The 21,814-nt window shown below is 32.4% G+C and overlaps 1 protein-coding gene across 1 annotated transcript; it reads right to left on the bottom strand.

The window, feature by feature from the left end:
* Positions 1-239: 239 nt before the first annotated feature.
* Positions 240-20,804, bottom strand: Skil (SKI like proto-oncogene). Its single transcript, XM_076868239.2, has 6 exons — positions 19,531-20,804; positions 11,100-11,197; positions 9,256-9,488; positions 6,082-6,302; positions 5,333-5,557; positions 240-4,572 (listed from the first exon to the last, which is right to left on the bottom strand). The coding sequence occupies exons 1-6, from the start codon at positions 20,626-20,628 to the stop codon at positions 4,414-4,416; spliced, it is 2,034 nt and encodes a 677-aa protein (XP_076724354.1). The 5' UTR covers positions 20,629-20,804; the 3' UTR covers positions 240-4,413.
* Positions 20,805-21,814: the final 1,010 nt, after the last annotated feature.

A 21,814-nucleotide genomic window follows, 5' to 3' on the forward strand; every position in this document is an offset into this window, starting at 1 on the left:
ATATTGGGCTGGGGATGTGGCTCAAGCGGTAGCGCGCTCGCCGGGCATGTGTGCAGCCCGGGTTCGATCCTCAGCACCACATACAAAGAAAGATGTTGTGTCTGCCGAAAACTAAAAAAAAAAAAAAATATTAAAATTCTCTCTCTCTCCCTGTTTAAAAAAAAAAAAGAAAAAGAATATCAATTATAGAACACAAGGTAGCTTATTTAACACAGGATACTGAGATGACTTGAATCAAATTTCATTGGCATTAAAAGTTTTTATTTGGAATTTGATCCACAATCTATACAAGTTATTTACAAGACATGAAAATGGAAAACAGCACAAAATACAATTGAGGTATAAGCTAAGAGCACAGTATGTCATGTTTCAATAAATATAATTCAAAATTTGTAAACTAAGTGACCAGATAGATGAGTCATTTTTTTAGTAAAACCATATAAAATATTTATTTCACGTGAGGTAGAGGACAGTTTTGTGTGTCATGTAATGCAACCAACCACAGCAATTTTAATCATAAAACTGTACATCATTGGCAAAATTATAAATTGAATTATGGTCAATATATTTAACAATTTGTTTCAACAGTTGCAGAACAGTTAATTCATTTACTGCCTTCACAGGTTAAAATTTCAGAAATAATTTAAGACTACTATTTTGGCATAAAATTATCAGGATAAACAAATACTCCTAACAAGATAGTTAAAAGCAAGTATATTTTATTTTTCACAAATTCTAATTTCCCCAAAAAATGTCCTAGACTTAGCAATTAATTTAGTAGGATGCTTTTACTAGAACTACTTTAAGTATGCTGTGCTTTATTTTCAAGTGAGGTATCTCTATGGAAGAAAAAAAAATCTTATAAATTCATTTTATATTAAACTACTTTGTTTTCTGGGCTTCATTTTTAAATTTTTTTTTTTTTTTACATTTCTAATTGAAAAACAGTAGCACTACATAAGACATTTAATTCTATTCCTAAGCAGGCTTCAAACTGCATTATATTGTTTAGAAGCCAGTTAAGTGGAAAGATTTTACAAAAAAAGAAAAAGACTGTCCTTTTAAAGAAGATGCATTATAAAATACCCATATGCTTTTCTTCCAATAGTGGAAAGGCTTAAGTATTCTATACTAGAAAAAGAAAATTTTAAGCAGTTTATTCAATTTACCAACATATAATACAGCAGCTGTAAGTCCCTTATTGCTGATAGCTTCAATAAAAACTATTAACAAGTAGTTCCAAGCACAGGAATAGATGTACAGTATGAGCACAATTTTTCATTATAGTAATTTTAATGTCCTGTCATGTGGATTAAATGCATAAAGGGCAAATAAAAAAGTGAGCATTCTTCCCTAAGTAATCAGAACATTTTATCATTAAGAAGAAAATTTCAGAAGCTGAGCAAAATCTTCAGTATTAGCTTTGCAATTAATTCTAGGGAAATACTTTGAGCCTGTTTTATATATTACTTGAGTTTCCTTGTCCTTTTACTTTCCTTCAAACAGAAGCCACAAATGTGCAAACAAATTGGTTGTTCTGTCATCTCTTCTAAAAGATATGGATAACCTGCAAATATCATAGTACTTGGTCTATTTTACCTACTTTACGTGTTTTATAATTCAATATGTACAAATGATTTTATCTAAACTGGTAATATATTAAATATGCTATAAAATTAGTTCAAGAAGAATAAAACATCCTTATTTTCCTGGACACAGAAATTTAAGCAAAAGAATATGCTTTACAAAAATTAAAGCACAAGTCAAACTTACGTTGGTTGGTCAAACTTTTCATAGTGTTAGAAGTTGCCATTTTTGAAATTAGGGTAGCTTAAGAGCTTCCTTATTGACAGCAGGAGGTTTTCCATTTAATATCTTTATAGATTTGGTACATTTTTTTCATAAAGTTTAGATTATAGATATGCCATCACTACTCAAATTAAAAATCACTCATCACCCAGTAAGCTAAAATTGTCTTTTTTCCTTCTAAAGATGCTCTACCAAAATTCTTTATAGGCTGATCTTTTAACACAGCTTTTTAAACATTTTTATTTCTCCTAAAAAGAATAATATTATGAAATCTGAGGAAAAATCTGCTTGCAAGTTAACTTGGCACACAAAAACTAACACCAAAACAAACTAAGCTAGCAATCAGCACACAAAAGCATGCAAAGCATAGAATAATAAGTTTTATATGGATAAGATACTTCAGCAGAGGTCACTTTTAAAAGTATTACAAAAACTTCTACATTGTTTTCAAGCTATATGGTGCAATTTAACTTAAAGTTACTTTTAACAATAACAGGTATATTTACAATTGACTAGAAAACTATTTTCAAGGAAGTTAGAAAGAAACGTATGGCACATCAATGAATCTTCTGGAAAACAGACTATATGTCACATGGCAAGTTTTATTACATGAAGGACTATAAAAAATATTTCTTTACTCAATTTTAAATCAAGAATTTATAAATAATTTAATGGTGTTACCACTTAGAATTCTAAAGTAACCCATTTCAAAGATTAAGCAATTTATTTTAGAAGTTTTGGGTTGAAACTTAGGTTAAGCTTATAATTTACTAAGTAACATAAGCAGAAAGGTTTTGAGGGAATTAAAAAAAATAAATGAAATTATAGGTGCTTGAGTATATCTACCAAAAAGCTGAGTTATGACAAAAGTAATTCACAGGTAAAATAAAACTATATTATAAATGTTTGTGATTCTTCTTTCTCCAGATCTAAATCAATGGCACTGGGAGGATACGTCATTTTTTAACATATTTCTGCTTGTCATTTTCACATTGTTCCTCCTTGAGGAGATTTCAAGAATCAACCAATTAAGCTATAGGGTTAACACAGTAAAGCTCAAATTAAAATCACACATTATATAGAAAATAAACTACATTTTGTGAAGTACAAAAGTTCTTTTTGGATATATGAGTACCATTAAGCAAAATATGAAAATAACTAGTTAAATGATAACCTAGTAAATTTTTGAAATTCTATACCATTAGAGTATAAGCCTTCTGTGCTGAAAATAGTATGTAACTTTAACTCTAGCTGTTTTATTTTTAAAATAAATTTAGATCTCTTCAGTAATTTCATATAGTACCTTATGAGAACATGAAAAACAAAAAACTCATGGAATAGTAATCAATCTTCCTTCAGAAAACTTAATATTGAGAATTTTACTTAATAACTTTAACAACAAAAAAACTAACTACTGTGAGATTTGCTATCAAAAACATTTTTTAGACTTCTTGTGCAAAAAAAAGTGCAGATGTTGCCCTTCCCCAAAATATGAAACTCCTTTGCCATCTAAAAATTATCCAGGAACCTTTCAGTAGCAGATAACTAAACTGACCTATATTAACCTACCAGATACTAGCAGTTTACTGTAAATTCCTGATTTTGATATCAAAGAGCAATTGAAAATGGTCCATTCGTGCAAATTTGGTAAGAACATTTAAACATACAAAAGTCCAAAATAACCTTCAAGGTGTTTAATATTTTATAATTTAAAGAAAAACAAATCCATTATATAAATTTTAGTAAAGACTCATAACTACATATAAAAACTGTACAGGATTATGGATTGTATAGAAACCAATGTACATTAATGGAATCAGTTTTCTCAAGAACATTAATATTTTCACACCACTATTAACACCATTAAAAAGCTCAGAAATTATTTTTCTGAAGTCACTACAAAAAAATTCTAAATATAATCACATTTAAATTGAAAGACAAATTACAACGCTTCTTTTGTTTAGCAGCAAAGCATAACTAACAAAGCATGTTATCTTTGCCCATTGTGTACAAGGGTGGGCTATAACTTCATCAATGAAATTCCTCTTAGAAGACACCAAAAAGAAAACTGGTGGAAATTCAGTTCCACAATCTGAACAAAGTAAAAGCAAATTTTGCATATAATAATGAATGTACTGTATCAATTCAGAAAGGAGTTTGTGTTGGTGAGAAAAATGGAGACTCAACTCCTCAAGTAGTTCTATATTACATATTTGAATTATAATACCACCATTGTATCTAAAGTTGAGTTTGAAATATGGATAAACAAAATTGATTACTATTTTCCATCACATAATGCAGCTTTTAAAAAGTATACAATTATTAATTTTGCATTAGAAATATAGGTAATTATCTACTAGTTGAAACCATATACTACTGTTAACAAGCTGAGTGAAAAAAAAAAAGTACAAAGAAACATACATTTCATTCATTTGGAAAATGTAAAAATTTATGTACTAATATATAATCACTTTCTCTGATCTACAAATGGACAGAAAGCCTATTTATCTTCATGCAGATAAGATGTTCAGGATTCAATCACCAAAGCAAGCAACAAACAAAAAACCCTGTCAGTAATACACAAATGAATCTCTTTTATGGTTTCTATTCTTTAGCAGTCTTTGATGATTTCAAAATTTGCAGCTTTAGCTCTTTTATCATCATCTCTAACTTCTGTCTTGCCTCCCGTTCCTGTCTGAGTTCATCTTGGAGTTCTTGCCTATCAGCCTCAGCATGGTCCAATCTCTGTCTCAGCTCTGCCAACTGTGTGATTTAAAAGGCTTTGTCAGTTTTCATTCAGTTTTATTTTTCAATTTAATCTTTCTATCATGGTAAAAACCTATTTTCAAATTACTTTTTTAAAAGTTAACCAGTTCATACATGTCACAATCCCCTTGAATATCTAATACTTTTAATTTGACACAACATTGAGGAAAAAGCAAAGGATCAAAAGGAAAGAACACCTTCATAGTACTTGCAAAATGCCCTACACTTTACTATATCTCCCTATCACAACATGATTGTTCATCTTCCCTGTATTGTTAGCTACTATTAACAAAAAAAATTTATTTATTTTTTGCCTCCAGTGCTTCTGAATATACTAGGAAACAGTTAAAGCTTATTAATTTGTTGACTTGAAAGTCCAAATACTACATTAAGATGTTTGTTTATTAATTTTATGGTGCTTTGGATCAAACCCAGGGCCTCAGGCATGCTGAGTGGGTGCTCTATCACTGGGCTACATCCCAGTCCAAAATAATATAAAATTTTATATTCAGAGAACTTGAGATTAATGATTTAGGTAATTAAATTTACAGAAAGATAATAAAAGTTTAAAGTAAGAAAGTAACAAAGGTCAAAAACTATCTTGAGACAATAACAGCATGAAGTTGCACTTAGCAGAATTATCTATTTTGAAATCTAGCCTAGCAAAATGAACTTAACAAAAAGGAATTCCTTTAATACAGATAGTTTCCACTTCCATGCTGAAAGAGCATCTTCATACAAACTGAATAATTCTTACCTGTGCTGCATATTCAGCCTCTTTGTCTTTTTCTAAATTTGAGTCACAGGTACATTTTTGCTTCATTACCTGCTCCAATTTTTTCTCCAAGTCTTTCTGTTCAACATAAAATTCTTCCATTCGTTGAGCATGTTCATTCTGCAAAGATTCAAGCTCTTTCTGCAAATTCTGTTGTTCTTCAGTGAGTTCCTTCATAGCTTTTGAACTACTCAACATTTCCACCTCCTATAACATAAACAATCACAATATAATTTTTACTTTATTTCTATCATTTTAAAATTTCAGTTCAGAAAATATTTAAGCTGGGCATGGTAGCACATGTCTCTAATTCCAGCTATTTAGGATGCTGAGGCAGGAGGATCACAAGTTTGAGGTCAGCCTCAGCAATTTAGTGAGACCCTGTCTCAAAATTAAAAATTGGAAGGGCTGAAGATATAGGTAGTGGTAAAGGGCCTTGAGTTCAATCCCTAGTACCACCAAAAAAAAAAAAGAAAGAAAGAAAAACAAATCTAAATTCCAACTATCTTATTAGCTCTATATAGAATTCTCTTGAAAATCTATTTTCTTTAAAAAATTTAAAGTATGTTAAAATTGCTTATCGGTGTCAACTCTGAACGATCTTAAGTACATTTGCAATACCCCATCTTCACTTTCCTTATTAATAATATGCAAAAGTATTTTTTTCACAATGTACCATTGTGAAAATAATAATTAGATAATAATTTAATTATCTTAGATAATAATTTTACCATCTGAAGTTGTTGCTTCTTTTGCAAAATTGAGTTCAGCTTCTCCTGTTGTTTTACATAAGTTCTCATTACTTCTTCCATGATTTTCCCCTTATCATCCTCACAAATAACATCTTTGACAAGAAATGAAGATGAAGCTTCATCATGCTTGCTTGTGTCTCTTGCGCAAGTAGCAGACTCTGATTTCTTTTTACTTGTAGAATTATGTGAGACCAATGGATCTTTGAGAGGACAAAAAAAATCAAATAAGGTATGAATATCACTGTTTTAAAAGTTGATAGAACAATCCATAAATCAAATTAAGAAAAACAAGCTTATTTACAAATCAAAAGAACAAAACACTTAATAAATTTAACACAAGAAAGATTTGTACAATGACTTATGAACCATCACCTAAAGAAATAAAAAATCTGAATACATGGGAAGATATCCCATGTTCGTGACTGAAGACCTTAATATTAAAATAGCAGTACTCTCTAAATTGACTGACTCATGCACCCCTATCAAAACATTCAAGTTGTGTTTTTGTTTTTGTTTTGTAGAAATTGTCAAGTATATTTTAAGATTCGCATGGAAATTCAAGGAATCCAAAATAGCCAAAACAATCCTAAAAATAATAATAAAGTTGGAGGACTCAACTCCCCATTTCAAAGCTCAAGTTACAAAAACGAAGATTGTTGGAAATACTGGCCTAAAAACAGACAAATTAGTAGGAAAAAAATTCTGAGTCCAGAAATAAACACATCCATACTTTTGTAGGCAATCATTTTTTGACTAGGGTGCCAAAGACAATGTTATCAAGCAAACATAGTCTTTTCAACAAATGTGAAACTGTATTCCCTTGCAAATGAATAGGACTGGACCTCACACCATATATAAAAATTAACATGGAATGAAGACCTAACTGTAAGAGCTACAACTCTTAAATGTAAATCTTCCTAACCCTGGATTAGGCAATGGTTTTTTTATATATGAAACCTAAAGCAAGTAACCAAAGAAAATAAATTGGACTTCACAAAAACTAAAAACTGCTATGCTTCAAGGGTCACTAACAAGAAAGCAAAAAGAAAACTTACAAAATAGCAAATTATATATTCGATAAGGATCTAGTATCCTAAATACGTAAAGAACTCTTACAACTCAATAGTGAAGAGATAACCCAATCTAAAAATAAGCAAAGAATTTGAAAAGACTTTTCTCCAAAGAAAATACGCAATGTCCAGAAAAATACAAAGATACTCAACATCATTAGTAGTAGGTGAATTACAAATCAAAACCACAATGAAATACCACTTCACAACCTACAATGGCTTAATTGAAAGACAGACAAAAACAAGTACTGACAAAAAGATGTGCAGAAATTAAAACCCTCACAAGCTACTAACAGGAATATAAAATAATACAGGTGCTTGGAAAAGTTTGACTGTCCCTGAATATGTAAACATATTTGACCACATGATCCAGCAATTCTACTCCTACATGTTTACTCAAAAGAATTGAAAACATGTCCACACTACAACTTGTACACAGTTTGCACAATAGCATTATTCATAATAACTTAAAACTAGACAAAATGCAACTATCAATTAACTGAAAGGATAAATAAAATATGATATCTCCATAAAATGGAATATTAAGCCATAAAAAGAAAATTACTGATACATGCAACACATTCTGAAAAAATAGTGGAAGAAGTCAAACACAAAGCCACATTGTATGATTATTTTAGTGTGAAATGTCTAGAATAGGCAAATCCATACGACAGAAACAAATTAGTGACTGCCAAAGACTACAGGATAAAAGAATTGTGTGTGACTGCTAAAGGATTATAGAATTTCCTTTTAGAGTGATGAAAATGTTCTGGAATTAAATAGTTGTGATGGCTGCAAAACTTTGTGATTTACTAAAAACCACTAAACTGAACACTTTAAAGGGGTAAACCTTAGTATGGAAATTATATTTCAACTAGTTTCTAAAAAATTACTAGAATTTAAGAAATATAATTAATTAATTAATTAATTTAATTTGCATTATAATGCAAAGAAAACTAAGTTTTGAAACTCTCAAAATGAGGGCTGGGTATGTAACTCAGTAGTAAGCAAGCACAAAATGCATATTTCAATCCCCAGTACCATTTTTAAAAAAAACACCTCAAAGTATTAAAGTATAGAAATTTCTCAAGAATCTCAATTCTCTGTGAAAACAGTTAAATGAGGCCTCTCCAACTGTTCCAAAGCAGCTAAAATAACTGTCACACCGCCTAAGCACTAAGCAAAGCTGCGCTTCTACATGGAATGTAACACAGGTAGTATTTGAGTAGACATGTCTCATTTAGTCCATAGTGTTTTTAAAAAAATATTTATTTTTTAGTTGTAGTTGGACACAATACCTTTATTTTAATGTGGTGCTAAGGATCGAACCCAGGGCCCCGCACACACCATGCGAGCGCTCTACCACTGAGCCACGACCCCAGCCCTAGTCCACAGTATTTTAAAAGGCATGGTGGATAAAAAGTGGTTTTTTTTTTTCTTTTAGATAACCAGTTAGCATTCTGCATTTATGCCATCTGGCTGGCTCCCATAACTTTCAATCCTTGCTTTATTCCATGACTTATGTTTCTCTGGGCTCTGTATCTAACCACTGTTACTTATGTATTATTTCTGAAAGTTCATTAAATGGTTTCTAAGTTCATAATAAGTTAAGGGGAGGGGGAAAGCCAGGCACGGTGGCATACACCTGTCATCCCAGAAGCTTGGGAGGCTGAAACAGGAGGATTGTGAGTCCAAAGCCAGCCTCAGCAGCTTAATGAGACACTAAGCAACTCAGTGAGACACTACTTCTAAATAAAATACAAAAAGGGGCTAGGAGCGTTGCTCAGTGGTTGAGTACCTCTGAGATCAATCCCCTATACCAAAACAAACAAACAAAAAACCTACTAAAGAATCTGATGGCAAGAAAAGGCAGGAATGAAAAAAATGACAAAAATCACTTGCAATATGAAACTATATAGCCTATCTATCTCATTAGCTTCCGTAGCTATACTCATCCTAAAAAAGTACAGAAATCACCCTGAGTTTTGAAAGGTGACATTTTTAAGGTAAAAGTTTCAATTATCTGTAAAAAGCATACATTTTTTAGATATCTGATTTTTAAATATAATTCCTGAATACTCACCTAATCGACTGTATAATTCTCTATTTATTTTTAAATCCATTTTCTCCTGTTCCTCAAGTGAGACATCTGGGTAAGACACTGTTTTTTGGTGTTTATTATTAATGTGAGGCTTCTCTGGCTGTCTTGAAAAGGACTTACTTGCCTCTGTCTTTGTGACCTCTTTAGACTGGGATACAGCAGAAGTAAGCGAGACATTTGGAGCAACCACTTTATCACACATGTATAAGTAGTAGCTGAAAATAAAGAAAACCAAGATAAGACACATATTACATATTACATTTAGGTACAAGTCAAAATCAATTTCTTTTTTTTACCAAAATATACAATATAACAACTCAGAAAACAGGTCACATTAAAAAAAAGATTTCTTGGGTAAAAATCAGTATTTTAGGCATTAAAATCAAATTATAAGGAAGTTTTGTTATTCTGCAAGTAATTTCTTACACTAAAGAGATACTTACTGGGGGAAAAAAAAAGTCTTTTCCCCTTCCCTTAAAACCACTGGAGAACTAAAAGCATGCCGCACTTCACAGAGCTGCAGAATAGTTCTGAGTAGCAAGTGAGGTTTACTCCAGAAAGAGAACAGACTATATGCTACTTCTTGGAGTTTGGATATGAGGTATCCCCAGAAAAGCTCCTGTGTTAATGCAGGAATGTTCAGATGTGAAATGCTTAGATTATGAGAGCCATAACCTAATAAGTGGGTGGTTCACTGAATGCATTAATAATTTCAAAGGATTAATTGGGTGGTAACTATAGGCAAGAGAGACATGGCTAGAAGAAATGGGCTATTGGAGGAATACCCTTGGGGGTTGTCCCCTGGCTCCCCACTCTCTGTCTTCTTTGTAGCTGCCATGACCTGAAAGCTTCCCTCCACTAGAGCTTCTACCATGCTGTTCTGTCTCACTGGGGCCCAGAGCAATGGAGTCCAAAGACCATGGACTGAAATGAACATCTGAAACTGTGCACTCAAAATAAAATTTTCCTCCTATAAACTGTTCTTATCAGGTATTTTTGTCACAGAGGTGAAAAAGCTGACTAATACACTACTTGCCCACCAACCATCCCAAACCCTTGCTCTTTGCTAGAGTGGGGCTGCTTTAGTCACCCATTCCATGACTGACATAATCCATGTTAGTCCAGTGAAGAGCTCCCAGGGTCCTTCTTCTATAGTTCAGAAAGAGAGAACAGGGACCATGTATTCTGCCCAGGTACTAGGAAATCTCCTTGTAGCAAACTCCACAGATCAATCTTAGTAGTACTTAAAAGACTAGTACTTCCTACTTATTTGATAAAACAGAATAAAAAATCTCAAAAATTAAGATTAAAAGAATAACTATTACTTTGGGTCACAGCTCACATAAAATTGCTTAGTCTATTATCTGCAAGGCTCATAGATAAATTTGAGCTAGATATTTAACTATATTTTAACTATAATCTAAATAAACTTTAGTGAAAAGATACAACCATTTAACTAATACTTTATCCCCTAAACCTCAGATGCTCTCTTATACCTCATTTTCATTGTATAGGACATCTACATTGTTCCTCTTTACCAATTTCATGAACACTACATCTGAAAACTCAGTATTCTGCTAAAAAAAAAAAAAATTCACAAATAGATTTAATAGTACCCAAAAGACCTTCATTGAATGCAATAGGTTTAACAGTGATTTTATACAAGTGTACCTTCTTAAAAACAATTTTGAATTTTTGAAGATAACCCATTAACAAGAAAGCCTAATATCATACAGTAAATTCCTAGTTCCCAGAATAGTAACTGGCAGACATCTATTTAATGAATAAATGGATGAATGAACAACTAATAAATAAATGCCACTCACCTGGGATGTAAAAAAGAGTGTGTCTGAGAAACATGGTCACCTTCCTGTTTTATAACAGGATACCATGATTGTAATTCCATTCCTGGTGTTGTATCTGTCTGCAGAAAGATGTTGAAAGGAAAGTTTATTGAAGGCAAATTTATTTATTTATTTATTTGAGATTATATATATACATGTATACATAATATATGTGTATGTATATATACACACACACATAAATTTGTTTAAGTTTTATTCACAATCCAAATACACACCACACACACACACACACACTCTCTCATATATATATATATAAAACTCTAAATAATAGCTAGGAAAGCAAAATTTAAACAATCCTTAAATGTACAGTTATTTTTTTTAATTTTGTCTTTAATATTTATTTATTTATTTTTAATTGATTTTATTTTTTTAAATACATGACAGCGGAATGTATTTCAATTCTTATTACACATATAAAGCATAATGTTTCATATCTATTGTATATAAACTATGTTCACACCAATTCATGTCTTCATACATGTACTTTGGAACTAACCTATGCCCTTCAGTAGATGAATGGATTAAAAAATGTAGCATATATACACAATGGAATATTACTCAGCAATAAAAGAGAATAAAATCATGGCATTTGCAGGTAAATGGGTGGAGTTGGAGATTATAATGCTAAATGTAGTTAGCCAATCCCAAAAAAACAAATGCTGAATGTTTTCTCTGATATAAGGTGACTGACTCATAGTGGGGTAGGGAGGGGAAGCATGGGAGGAATAGACAAACTCTAGATAGGGCAGAGGGGTGGGGAGGGGAGGAGAGGGGGCAGGGGGTTAGCAATGATGGTAGAATGTGAGGTACAGTTAATTTTTAATAAGTAAAAATTTTAGTAATTAAAAAACTTTAGAAAATGTGTTTTACAAAAGTTTCTCTAAACTTCTGCATCTTATTAAGGTCTTTATACACATGACTCTCTGATAATTGGATTTTCTAGTTAAAAAAAACATTGTATTTTGGTAATATAATGCACATTAGTCTCATAATAATAAATAATTTAGAGCACTTGACTTATTTACAAAAAAGTCACTACTTTTTAAATACAAAAGCAATTCCACCCACTCAGAACCACTGTTCTCATAAAAATATTCCAATCTGTACCAACAAAAATAAACCAAAACCTTTAGAAGTCCTAGACAAATGCTCAATAATAAACTTTGTTTTTGGATAGACACTCTAGTTTTTCATTATGGCATCCAGGTAAATAATATAATCTCAAAGTCCTAAAGACAAAATGCTTCAAAATACTGAAGGAATTTCCAAAGAATAAAGCTTTTTAAAAAAATATATGGAAATTATTTACTAAAATAATTTAAAAGGCACTAAAAATCATGAAGATTAATTTTTGTATCCCTAAGACAGTAAATAGGTTCATAAATTTAACAGTCTATCATCCTAATGGAATGATTATGTAAGAAGTAGAATATAGTGCATATTACTTTATACTAGCCCAACATAAATCATTATCAAGCTTACCAAACACATGACTGGATACATACATAGGAAATAATTCTTTGGGTACAAAGTGAATATATATGTCAGGTCTTTTTAATACACAAGCCATTCAAGTGTCCAATAAATGATTTTCAGAAGTATAAAAAAGACACCCTACTAGACAGCTGCCAACAACTCTTACTGAAGAAACCAAATCCCTCTGTACAGCATCAAGTTTCAATACTTCCAACATGTTGTGAATGAGTGTCTCAACAACTGAAACGGCATAGTGTTACAAGGTACAAATAGCTACTTATGAGATTTTAAGGCTTAGTCTTGAGCCTCACTTCATTGTAATCATTAGAATTAATCAACCTAATGCAAAACTGGGACAATATGATCTAAGCATCTGCACTAACTTATCAAAAATGGATTTTCAGGAGTCACAGCAATGCCTGCTGTTCCCACAGACTGAAAGATCATACCACCTACCTCACAAAGCCGATTTTAGGTTTGAAGTGCTTAAAAATACTCACAGGAAAAGCAAAGGATCGTGTTCTTAAAAATAAATGTCCAACTATTATCTTACATTCTTCATGTGAAACTGTTAGTCTGTCAGTCCCCTCATAACTTAAAAGGAAAAAGCTGATAAAAATCCTGTTAATTCCCAGGACTTAAAAAAAAAAAAAAAAAAAAAAAATATATATATATATATATATTTCTTTCTCTCTCTCTCTCTCTCTCTCTCACACACACACAGGAATTCTGTGGTGTTCAAAACATTTAATATGCAACTATGTAGAATCCTCAATGTCATAAATGTATTTTCACTGAAATGTCAAAACTTTTAATCTGAATAAGTACAAGACTTTACTTTTTTCTCATCTTAGTAGGTATGATTTTTAAAAAATTATGACCCCAGATTATCTGGGCCTTCAAACAATGTTAACTGGCAACATCAAAATGAATGGAGATTAATTAATCTTACTATATGTGATATTCTCTATTTTTCTATTTTATTCTATTTCATGGTTTTTTTTAAATGCAGGTGACCCATTAAATTGATTTCATGACCCTCCTGACCCTTTTCAACTGGGTTCTCAACAGAATTAGAAATGCCCCAAGGCATTCTTTGTATGTAGTGAATCAATTTCTCTCCAACCATGTAGAATGGTGCATGTAGAATGGTACTAAGTACCATCCTCAAGAGAACCTGACCTCACTCAAATCACATATCCTGTAGGACTTACTGCTCCCCTCATAGAACCCCAGACAAGAAAGGCTTGAAAAACTACAGTTCGAAAAGAAACTCAGACCTAAGAAAATATATATATGTTTTTTTTTTTTATCACAAGTCTACAAAATGCTGAAGAGGGCTGGGATTTCGGTTCAATGGTAGAGTGCTTGCCCAGAACAAGTGAGTCACTGGGTTCGATTCCCAGCACCACATAAAAAAAGCTAAACAAAATAAAAGTATTGTGTCCATCTACAACTAAAAAATGTTTTTTAAAAAATGCTAACGATTCTATTTTAAATGCTAAAAATGAATACAGATTCTGCATTTCTGAAAAGAGAGGCACTATTCTCAATGCCACTATTCTAAAGATATCCAATAAAATGTCAGGAAAAGGGAGGATCTACAAAACCTGCTATTAACAGGAAGAGCTCCAAAACTTAATTACTCTAAACTCAATACAAAGGCTCAGGAAGAAAATAGAAAGATATTCTAAATGAAATTCTTATCTAATCCAAATGGACTGTGGGGTCTCTATCATTTAAAACTTCAAAGTGATCTCATGGAACAGGCACTATCTCCATGAGAACCAATCAATGTACCTTCTCAGGTTGTAAATCTAAAATAATAAAAATGTTTGAAAAATGTTTCTATTTCTTATAAAAATCCTATTTCACACTTTCATCCTGTATACTTCATTTTGGTAAATAAATATCCAACTAGTGTACTGTGTACAAACAACTAAGTGAGAGATACATATGAACCCAGTATACGGTTATCTTATTTGTCTTAGAAATATCTTCACATAATTCTAGGAAAGCTGAATATGATTGGGGGAAGAAGGAATCCCCAAATAAATATGCATACTTCAATATTCATTGAAATACCATCCTAAATTTTTTTTGTGTGTGTATGGGGTACTGGGGATTGAACCCATCATGGGGGCTCTACCACTGGGCTACAGCCCCAGCCCTTTTTATTCTTTATTTTGAGACAGAATCTCACTAAATTGAACTTGCAATCCTCCTGCCTCATCCTTCTGAGTCCCTGGAATTACACAGGTGCCTGGCCATCCTACATTTCTATAGTAAAGACTTTTAACTTCCAAATACTTTCAGATTCATTCTCTCATTTAATGAGTTACATTAATAGTCTATGTGTAAAATATATGTACTTAAAGGTTAAACCATTTTTTAAAAATCCCAATACTTTAAAATATAGTTAGTGTTGTTTAAGAAAAAAATTACTCAGTTAAAAAAAATTAAGAATCCATTGAGAGCCTCTGACATGCCAGGATCTAAAGTAGTTTGTGGGGCAAGGCAGTTAATCTCTAAACTCATAAAGACAGTCATTAACTCCAAAAAGTTAGACAATATTCACAGTCATTCCTCATAGGAGCACAATTACTTCACCTGACTCTGACCTTATCTCCAATTGATCAAAATTTGTGCTAATCACAAAATGCAAACTATACCACTGAAGTAACAAATTACCATGAAACCTACCATAATAACTACTAGAACACATTTTGTCTTATCACAACTCTCTGTAGTTGTCCTGACCTCATTTAAATTCATACTAAGAAACACATTTCCTAAGCAATTGTACAACAGCTTGCAAGAAGGGAGAGATTTTTGTACTGTAATTTGAGATTTCTGTACTCAAAAACCTCTGCAGAAATGAAGAATTGAAATGTAAATGCAAAACTAAAGGCAGGAAAACAACTAATAAGCTTTCAGGAAAGTTTGTCTTGGCTTCTTCCCCCCCCCCGCCCCCCCCCCTTTTTCTTTCTTTTGTGTGTGTGTGTGTGTGTGTGTGTGCGCGCACACGCGCGCAATAGAGATCAAACCCAGGACCCTGTATATGCTAAGCTTATGTTCTATCACTGAACTATCCTCCCAATCAGGGGAAATTTTTTTAAGAATTCTATTTGCAACAAAAATAACCTATATTTTTCCCTAACTATAAAGTAAAAAATATACTAACAGTAGTCCAGTCTGAGTACTATAAATCTAAGTTCTAATACATTTATAAGGGTATATATATCATCCTTCATTTAGTAAAGTGGAAATTGCTAGCCATATGCTATTAACTGTGAAGCATCACCTATAATTTTTTTATTAATTGACTATAAATGGTCTAACAGGCTTGAAAATAATCTTAAAGAAATATCACCCTTCAAATTTTATTTACAAATGATCAATTTGCTTAGCAACCTTTATTCCATGACAAAAATTAATTTGATCTAATTCTGATTTGTTTGAATACCCACTGATAATGTGAAAAAGAATTAGGAATGATATTTTCCCATATATTTGTGCACTATAAGATACAATATCCATTTTTCTAACAAAATCACAAAAAGCTCATTTCAAACAGTAAGATATGCAGAGCAACCTAGGCAGGTCTAAAATCAAGTATATTTTTTACAACCTGAATGAGAAAGAGTTCATAATATACCCTTAGTTTCCTCAAAAAGTAAATTCAGTTCCTTACTTAGAGCACTGACCTTACACAACTTATTCCTCCCAACTAAATATAGCTCCTATGCAAATTAAACAGTTATTAGCTATGCAAGTAAGTACTTTGTTGGTCATTGCTAATATAATTTTCATCCTTAAAATAATTAAGTTGCTACTCTTCAATCAATCATCTATTTTCAGGTTTTTTTTAAATCCAAAAACAGTACTTTGACTATATAAACTATATAAGCATATCAAATTACACTAGTATTCACACTAAACATAAGGCCCTTTATGTAACAGGCTATTTGATTTAGCATAGTATTTAAAAAAAAAAAAAAAAAAAAAAAAAAAAAAAAGGCCTGGTCTTACTTTATAAAATGAGCTCCCTCTGGTCAACTGTTTGGTCACCAACTCACTGACACACAGAAGATAATGAAAAAAAGGTTCCCTAATCAAGGACTATTTCCTTGTCCCCTTTCCCAGTTATATATCTTAGTCTATGTTGATATGTGTAAGCTAATACAGAATTTTAGAACCATTATACTAAGGTAAGTTGATAAGAAAAGTTAATGTTCCTCAAAATTTTGTTTCTGCTACTACATTTGCTTCAAGAAGAAGGGAAAATTACCAGACTTCAAGACATAAGATCCTGAATTCAACTCCTGATTCTACCATCTATCAGCTATATAGCCAGGAACATGTTACATCTGAGACTGATTTCTCATATGAGAGGAAGAAATATTCCAACTTGCTTTCCCCACAACAGACCTTCAAAATACTACCTCACAAAGTTTTGAATAGTAAATTTTTTAAAATGTGCAGTGGGGCAAGCATAACTTTATTAAAAAAATCAAGTATATATTAAACATGAACCAAAAAGACTTAAGATCTGATTGTTGAAAATTTTCTTAAATTCCTTTGATTCACATAAAATTGGAAGCAATGTTAAAATATAACAAAGCAAACTGCTAGCCAGGGGTGGTGATGCACATCTGTAATCCCATCAAGTCAGGAGGCTGAAGCAGGAGAATCACAAGTTCAACTTAGTGAGATCCTGTCTCAAAATAAAAAATAATTAGGATAGGGTTGTAGCTCAGTGATAGAATGCCCCTGGGTTTGCCCCAGTGCACAAAAAAAAAAGAAAAAAGAAAGAAAGAAAGAAAATTTGCAAAAAATGCAAAATATAATATGGCAAAGAGATAGGAGAAAAAAAAACCTCACTCTCTCTCCCAAAATCAAAAGTGTATTCAAATTAATAAATTCTGGGACAATAATGGACTACTTCCCAGATAAAGGATGGATTCAATTTTAAGCAAATCTCACCACATTCAGTTTCAGTTAATTTGTCCACTATCTTTTTCCCCCACTCAACCCTTTACCATGGTTCTGTTTTTTTTACACAAACACAGACTAGGAATAGAGGCAAGGTGGTTTATCCAAAAAATACTTATGTCAAGAATAACAAAGATTCAAAAAAGAATATCTGACAAATAATATGACCACCTACAAAAATATAAGCATAGAGTCTCTACTTAAAGTTTGGGGGCAAAGATAACATAAGTATCAAAAAGGGTCATTTCACATTGTGAAAACAGATGACCTCTGAGCACAAACTTCAGTATTGCAGAAATACAGCTGTAATCAAGTTTCAAACTTTTGAGTACTGGCTTGAAGTCAGTAGAGCTTTAAAACTAGTTAATAACTATACCTCAATCTAGTAGCCACTGGCAAGGAATTTAAAGTACTAACCTTTTGGGAAGCAACAAACTACTCTAAATGAGTCTAAAAGTCTACCATCTTCATTGAGTTTCAGAAGCAAAACATTGTCTTAAAACTATGCTAAGTAAATTTCCCTGAAAATCTCAAAGAGTACGATGATAAAGCACAAGACATCTAATTTTAAATTCTAATTCAGCCCTAACTTTGCTATGAACAAATTTGGGTCAGCCATCTAATATGCTCATTCATTTCTTCTATAAAACAAGACAGAGATAAGGACAAGCAATAAAAACTAATAGTGAAAAAGTTTAAAGTTTTAAACAAAACATGCCAGCCTTTTGTTATAAGAATTAAGTAAATCATACATATAAAAGTGCTCAGGAGCAATGCATGCTACATTTTAAACCATGAAGTGTTTGGTATTGTTACTATATATCAATTTAAAATCAAGTAGGAAGATACATACAATAACAAGATCAAACAGTACTTAATAATTCAAATCATCTATTACCAGGCATTCAAAGTCTTAATTAGAATGAAGATATTAACTTAGCCCATCAAATAATGCAGTGAAAAGAATAGTAAGTTTCAGATCTTTTTGCTAATAGCTTGTCATATTAATACTTTATTAATGTAAAATAAACTTCTTCATTCTAGTTGTGTCATAAATTTTAAAAATTATTCCTTACTTTAAAAAAAATATCTTGGGCTAGGCACAATAGTACATGTCTGTCCCAGCAACTCAGAAGGCTGAGGCAGGAGCATCCCAAGTTCAAGTCCAGCCTCAGAAACAGGAAGAACCCCAGCAACTCAGTGAAACTCTATCTCAATATAAAAAATAAAAAGGACTGGAGAGGTAGCTCAGTGGTAAATCTCCCTAGGATTCAATTCCCTGTACCAAAAATAAATACCTTGGTTACTAGAATCACAAATACTTCAGATAAATGTTTTTTTTCTATTTGTTTCCAACATTGATCAAGCCTGAATATTCAACCATATAAACATCAGGTTTAAACATAAACATAGCCATGCCTTTGAAAAATGCTATTTTGGGCCCACATAAGAAATGTTTTGGCTAGTCATTGTTTCATTTGCAAATGAAGATAACACCATAATACCAAAGTGTAAATTATCTTGAGTCCTAAGAAAACAATAGATTTAGTCATCAAGAAGCAGGATGTGTGAAAATGACAATAGGACCAAAACAAAGCCCAACTCTTCCATTCCCTGACTATACAATTTTGGGAACTGCCACTCATCTCAAACTCTGCCACTCATCTCAAACTCTGCCACTCATCTCAACCTCATTTTTTCTGTGAAATGGGAATAATCCTATAATCCACAAGGTTGTTTGGAAGGTTAAATAGGAAAATACTTTATAGCCTAAAAATTATAATACAGATGTAATATGACATTGATTTGTGTCATGTTGTTGCATAAGCAGTATCTTTCTTAACAACGTGTAAATTATACTCTAAATATAAAATTTTGATTTCAAAGTAAACTATTACCCTTGTTCAAAATTGCTACTTGCCTTGGATTGAGTTCTCTTTCCATTTCTCACACTAAACTTCTCCTTCATTTCTTCTAAAATTATCTTCAGTTTCTTTTCTTCAGGTGTCCCCAAGTATTTTTGGTTCACATGAAGATAACAATGCCATTTGGCTGATTCAAAGCCCCAGTGGCAAGTTCTTTTGTCAGGTGATCTGTGAGAATGCATCACAAATGTCTGGGGTGCAAACATTCCACAGCACTCCAGACACTGAATACACGGAGCATCGGGCTGAACATAAAACTGAGGTGCAAAGAGACCCTGACATTTGCCCAAGCATTCATGTTCCACTTCAAAGGCACTGCCAGTTTCCTTTAACTGGGCCAATGAGTTTTTAGCAGGAAGTACACTACCATTTTGAGGAAAAGTTCGTGGCCGCAATAAAGCATTACACAGTCTTTGTGCATCAGTTAATGTGATCAGCCCACAGGATGGAGCATTGAAAGGAAGTATTCCCAGGACCTTTAAGATATGAAGCTGGTCTGAAGTACACCTTGAACAATATATATATAACTCATCACATACTGTATTTATTTGCTGAAGTGAAAATTCTCGGAGAACAGAATTTAAGACTTGGGGCAAACAGAGTCTCTTTTCTCCTCCAACTTGAAAACAAGAAATAGATTCCCCTTCCAAAACAGTCTGGGTGAGCTCTGTGGAGCTATCAGAAGGGATGAGCAGTGGGCCAGGAAGAACCTGAGGAGATGGAAGAGGCAAAAATACAGTAGGTGACATGCTTTCTTGGGAATACCGAGCAGAAAATGCTGCTGGTCCACCCAAAGAGCTCTGACTACTTAAATGGAATTGTGCCAATGTATGTTTCAAACTGGGATTTAAATTTAAAGGTTCATGCACAGAAGTACAGGTCCGCTTGACAGGCTCTCCATCAGTTTCCATAGGTGCTTCTCCATAGTCATCCAAGTGTTCCTTCTTTACCGTTGGTACCTTGTTTATCATTTTTCCATTTGCATGAATGTCTGTCATCATTTTTTTCACTGGTGGGCTGCCATCATCTCCCATCCCATTCAGTTTTTTATTTGAGCCCTGAACTAAAGAGAAATTTGCCTGTAGGTTTTCCATTGCTATGCTATTGTATTAAATAATTAAGTCTGAGATTTGCATTTTTATTTAGTTGCTTATTTGAAGAAGAGTAACTGTATCAAATACTTTTAACCTATTCATAAAAAATTATAAATTTCCAAAAGGAAATCTTCTTACCCAATAGATTTTGCAACTTTGTTTTGGTTCTGTATAATTTCACTGCAAATACTACAAAATGTCTCTTTTTGCTTCTAGTAATAAATATAATCTTAAGAGGTACACTTCTGAGGAGGCTTTCCTTGGATTCTTCATATATATGTAAAATAACATTACCAATTTCTCAATTCAAGAGGTCCAGCTTCAATGCAATGGTTTGGTTAATCTTTTTTTTTTTTTTTTAAGCAAAGCATGTGTAAAGTTTATGCCATTGATGTTTCATAAAACGTAGACTCTGACACCAGTCAAAATAATGCAAACAAATTTAATTTTTACTACCAAGATACCAAAAAAGGAGAGGGGGAGTATCCCCTCTAAAAATGGTTGGTTGGTCTGTGTTGACAAATTAAAGCCTTGTATAAATCTTCACCAATAAGGGCCTCTAGCTTCACTTGAACTTCTACAATCAAAAATGATACTTAACAAAAAAATTGCCCAATTGTCTTCAAGAATTACACTTCATTCTTCTTTAAATTAATCTGGAAGAAGAGAAAGGGGATGGAGGAAGAGTTACATTTGAATTTGCTCCAGAGGCCAAAGGGTCAGTTTGAAACCAGATTCTTAATCTTAAACTAAGTTCACTTTACCAAAGGTGACACTTGAATGATTTCTTCAAATCTAACACCAAGTAACTAGAAGAAGCTTCATTTAAATAGGAAGGTGGGCAAAGGGAGCAAAAATATCCCTCAAAAAGAGTAACGCTACTCAAATTCAGAATATGAAAAATCTTAAACAGATGATCTCAACCGAAACTCAGTACCAGAGGCTTTCTCAGTTACACAACTATAACTAAAATATAACACATTATTTCATCTAATTTTTTTAAAAAACATAATTTCATTCATCTCCCCCCAAAAAACATAGGAGTTAATGTAAGTAACTAAGTTACAGTCTCAAGTGCATTGATTCATCTAATCAACGTATGCTATCTTTCTAAAATGACTGTAGGCAAAAATTAACTTTCCCTTTAAAAGGTTAGTAATTTTGCTTAATGGAAGCCAAAAGCTAT

This window comes from Callospermophilus lateralis, chromosome 10 (assembly GCF_048772815.1).
Source record: "Callospermophilus lateralis isolate mCalLat2 chromosome 10, mCalLat2.hap1, whole genome shotgun sequence".
NCBI lineage: Eukaryota > Metazoa > Chordata > Mammalia > Rodentia > Sciuridae > Callospermophilus > Callospermophilus lateralis.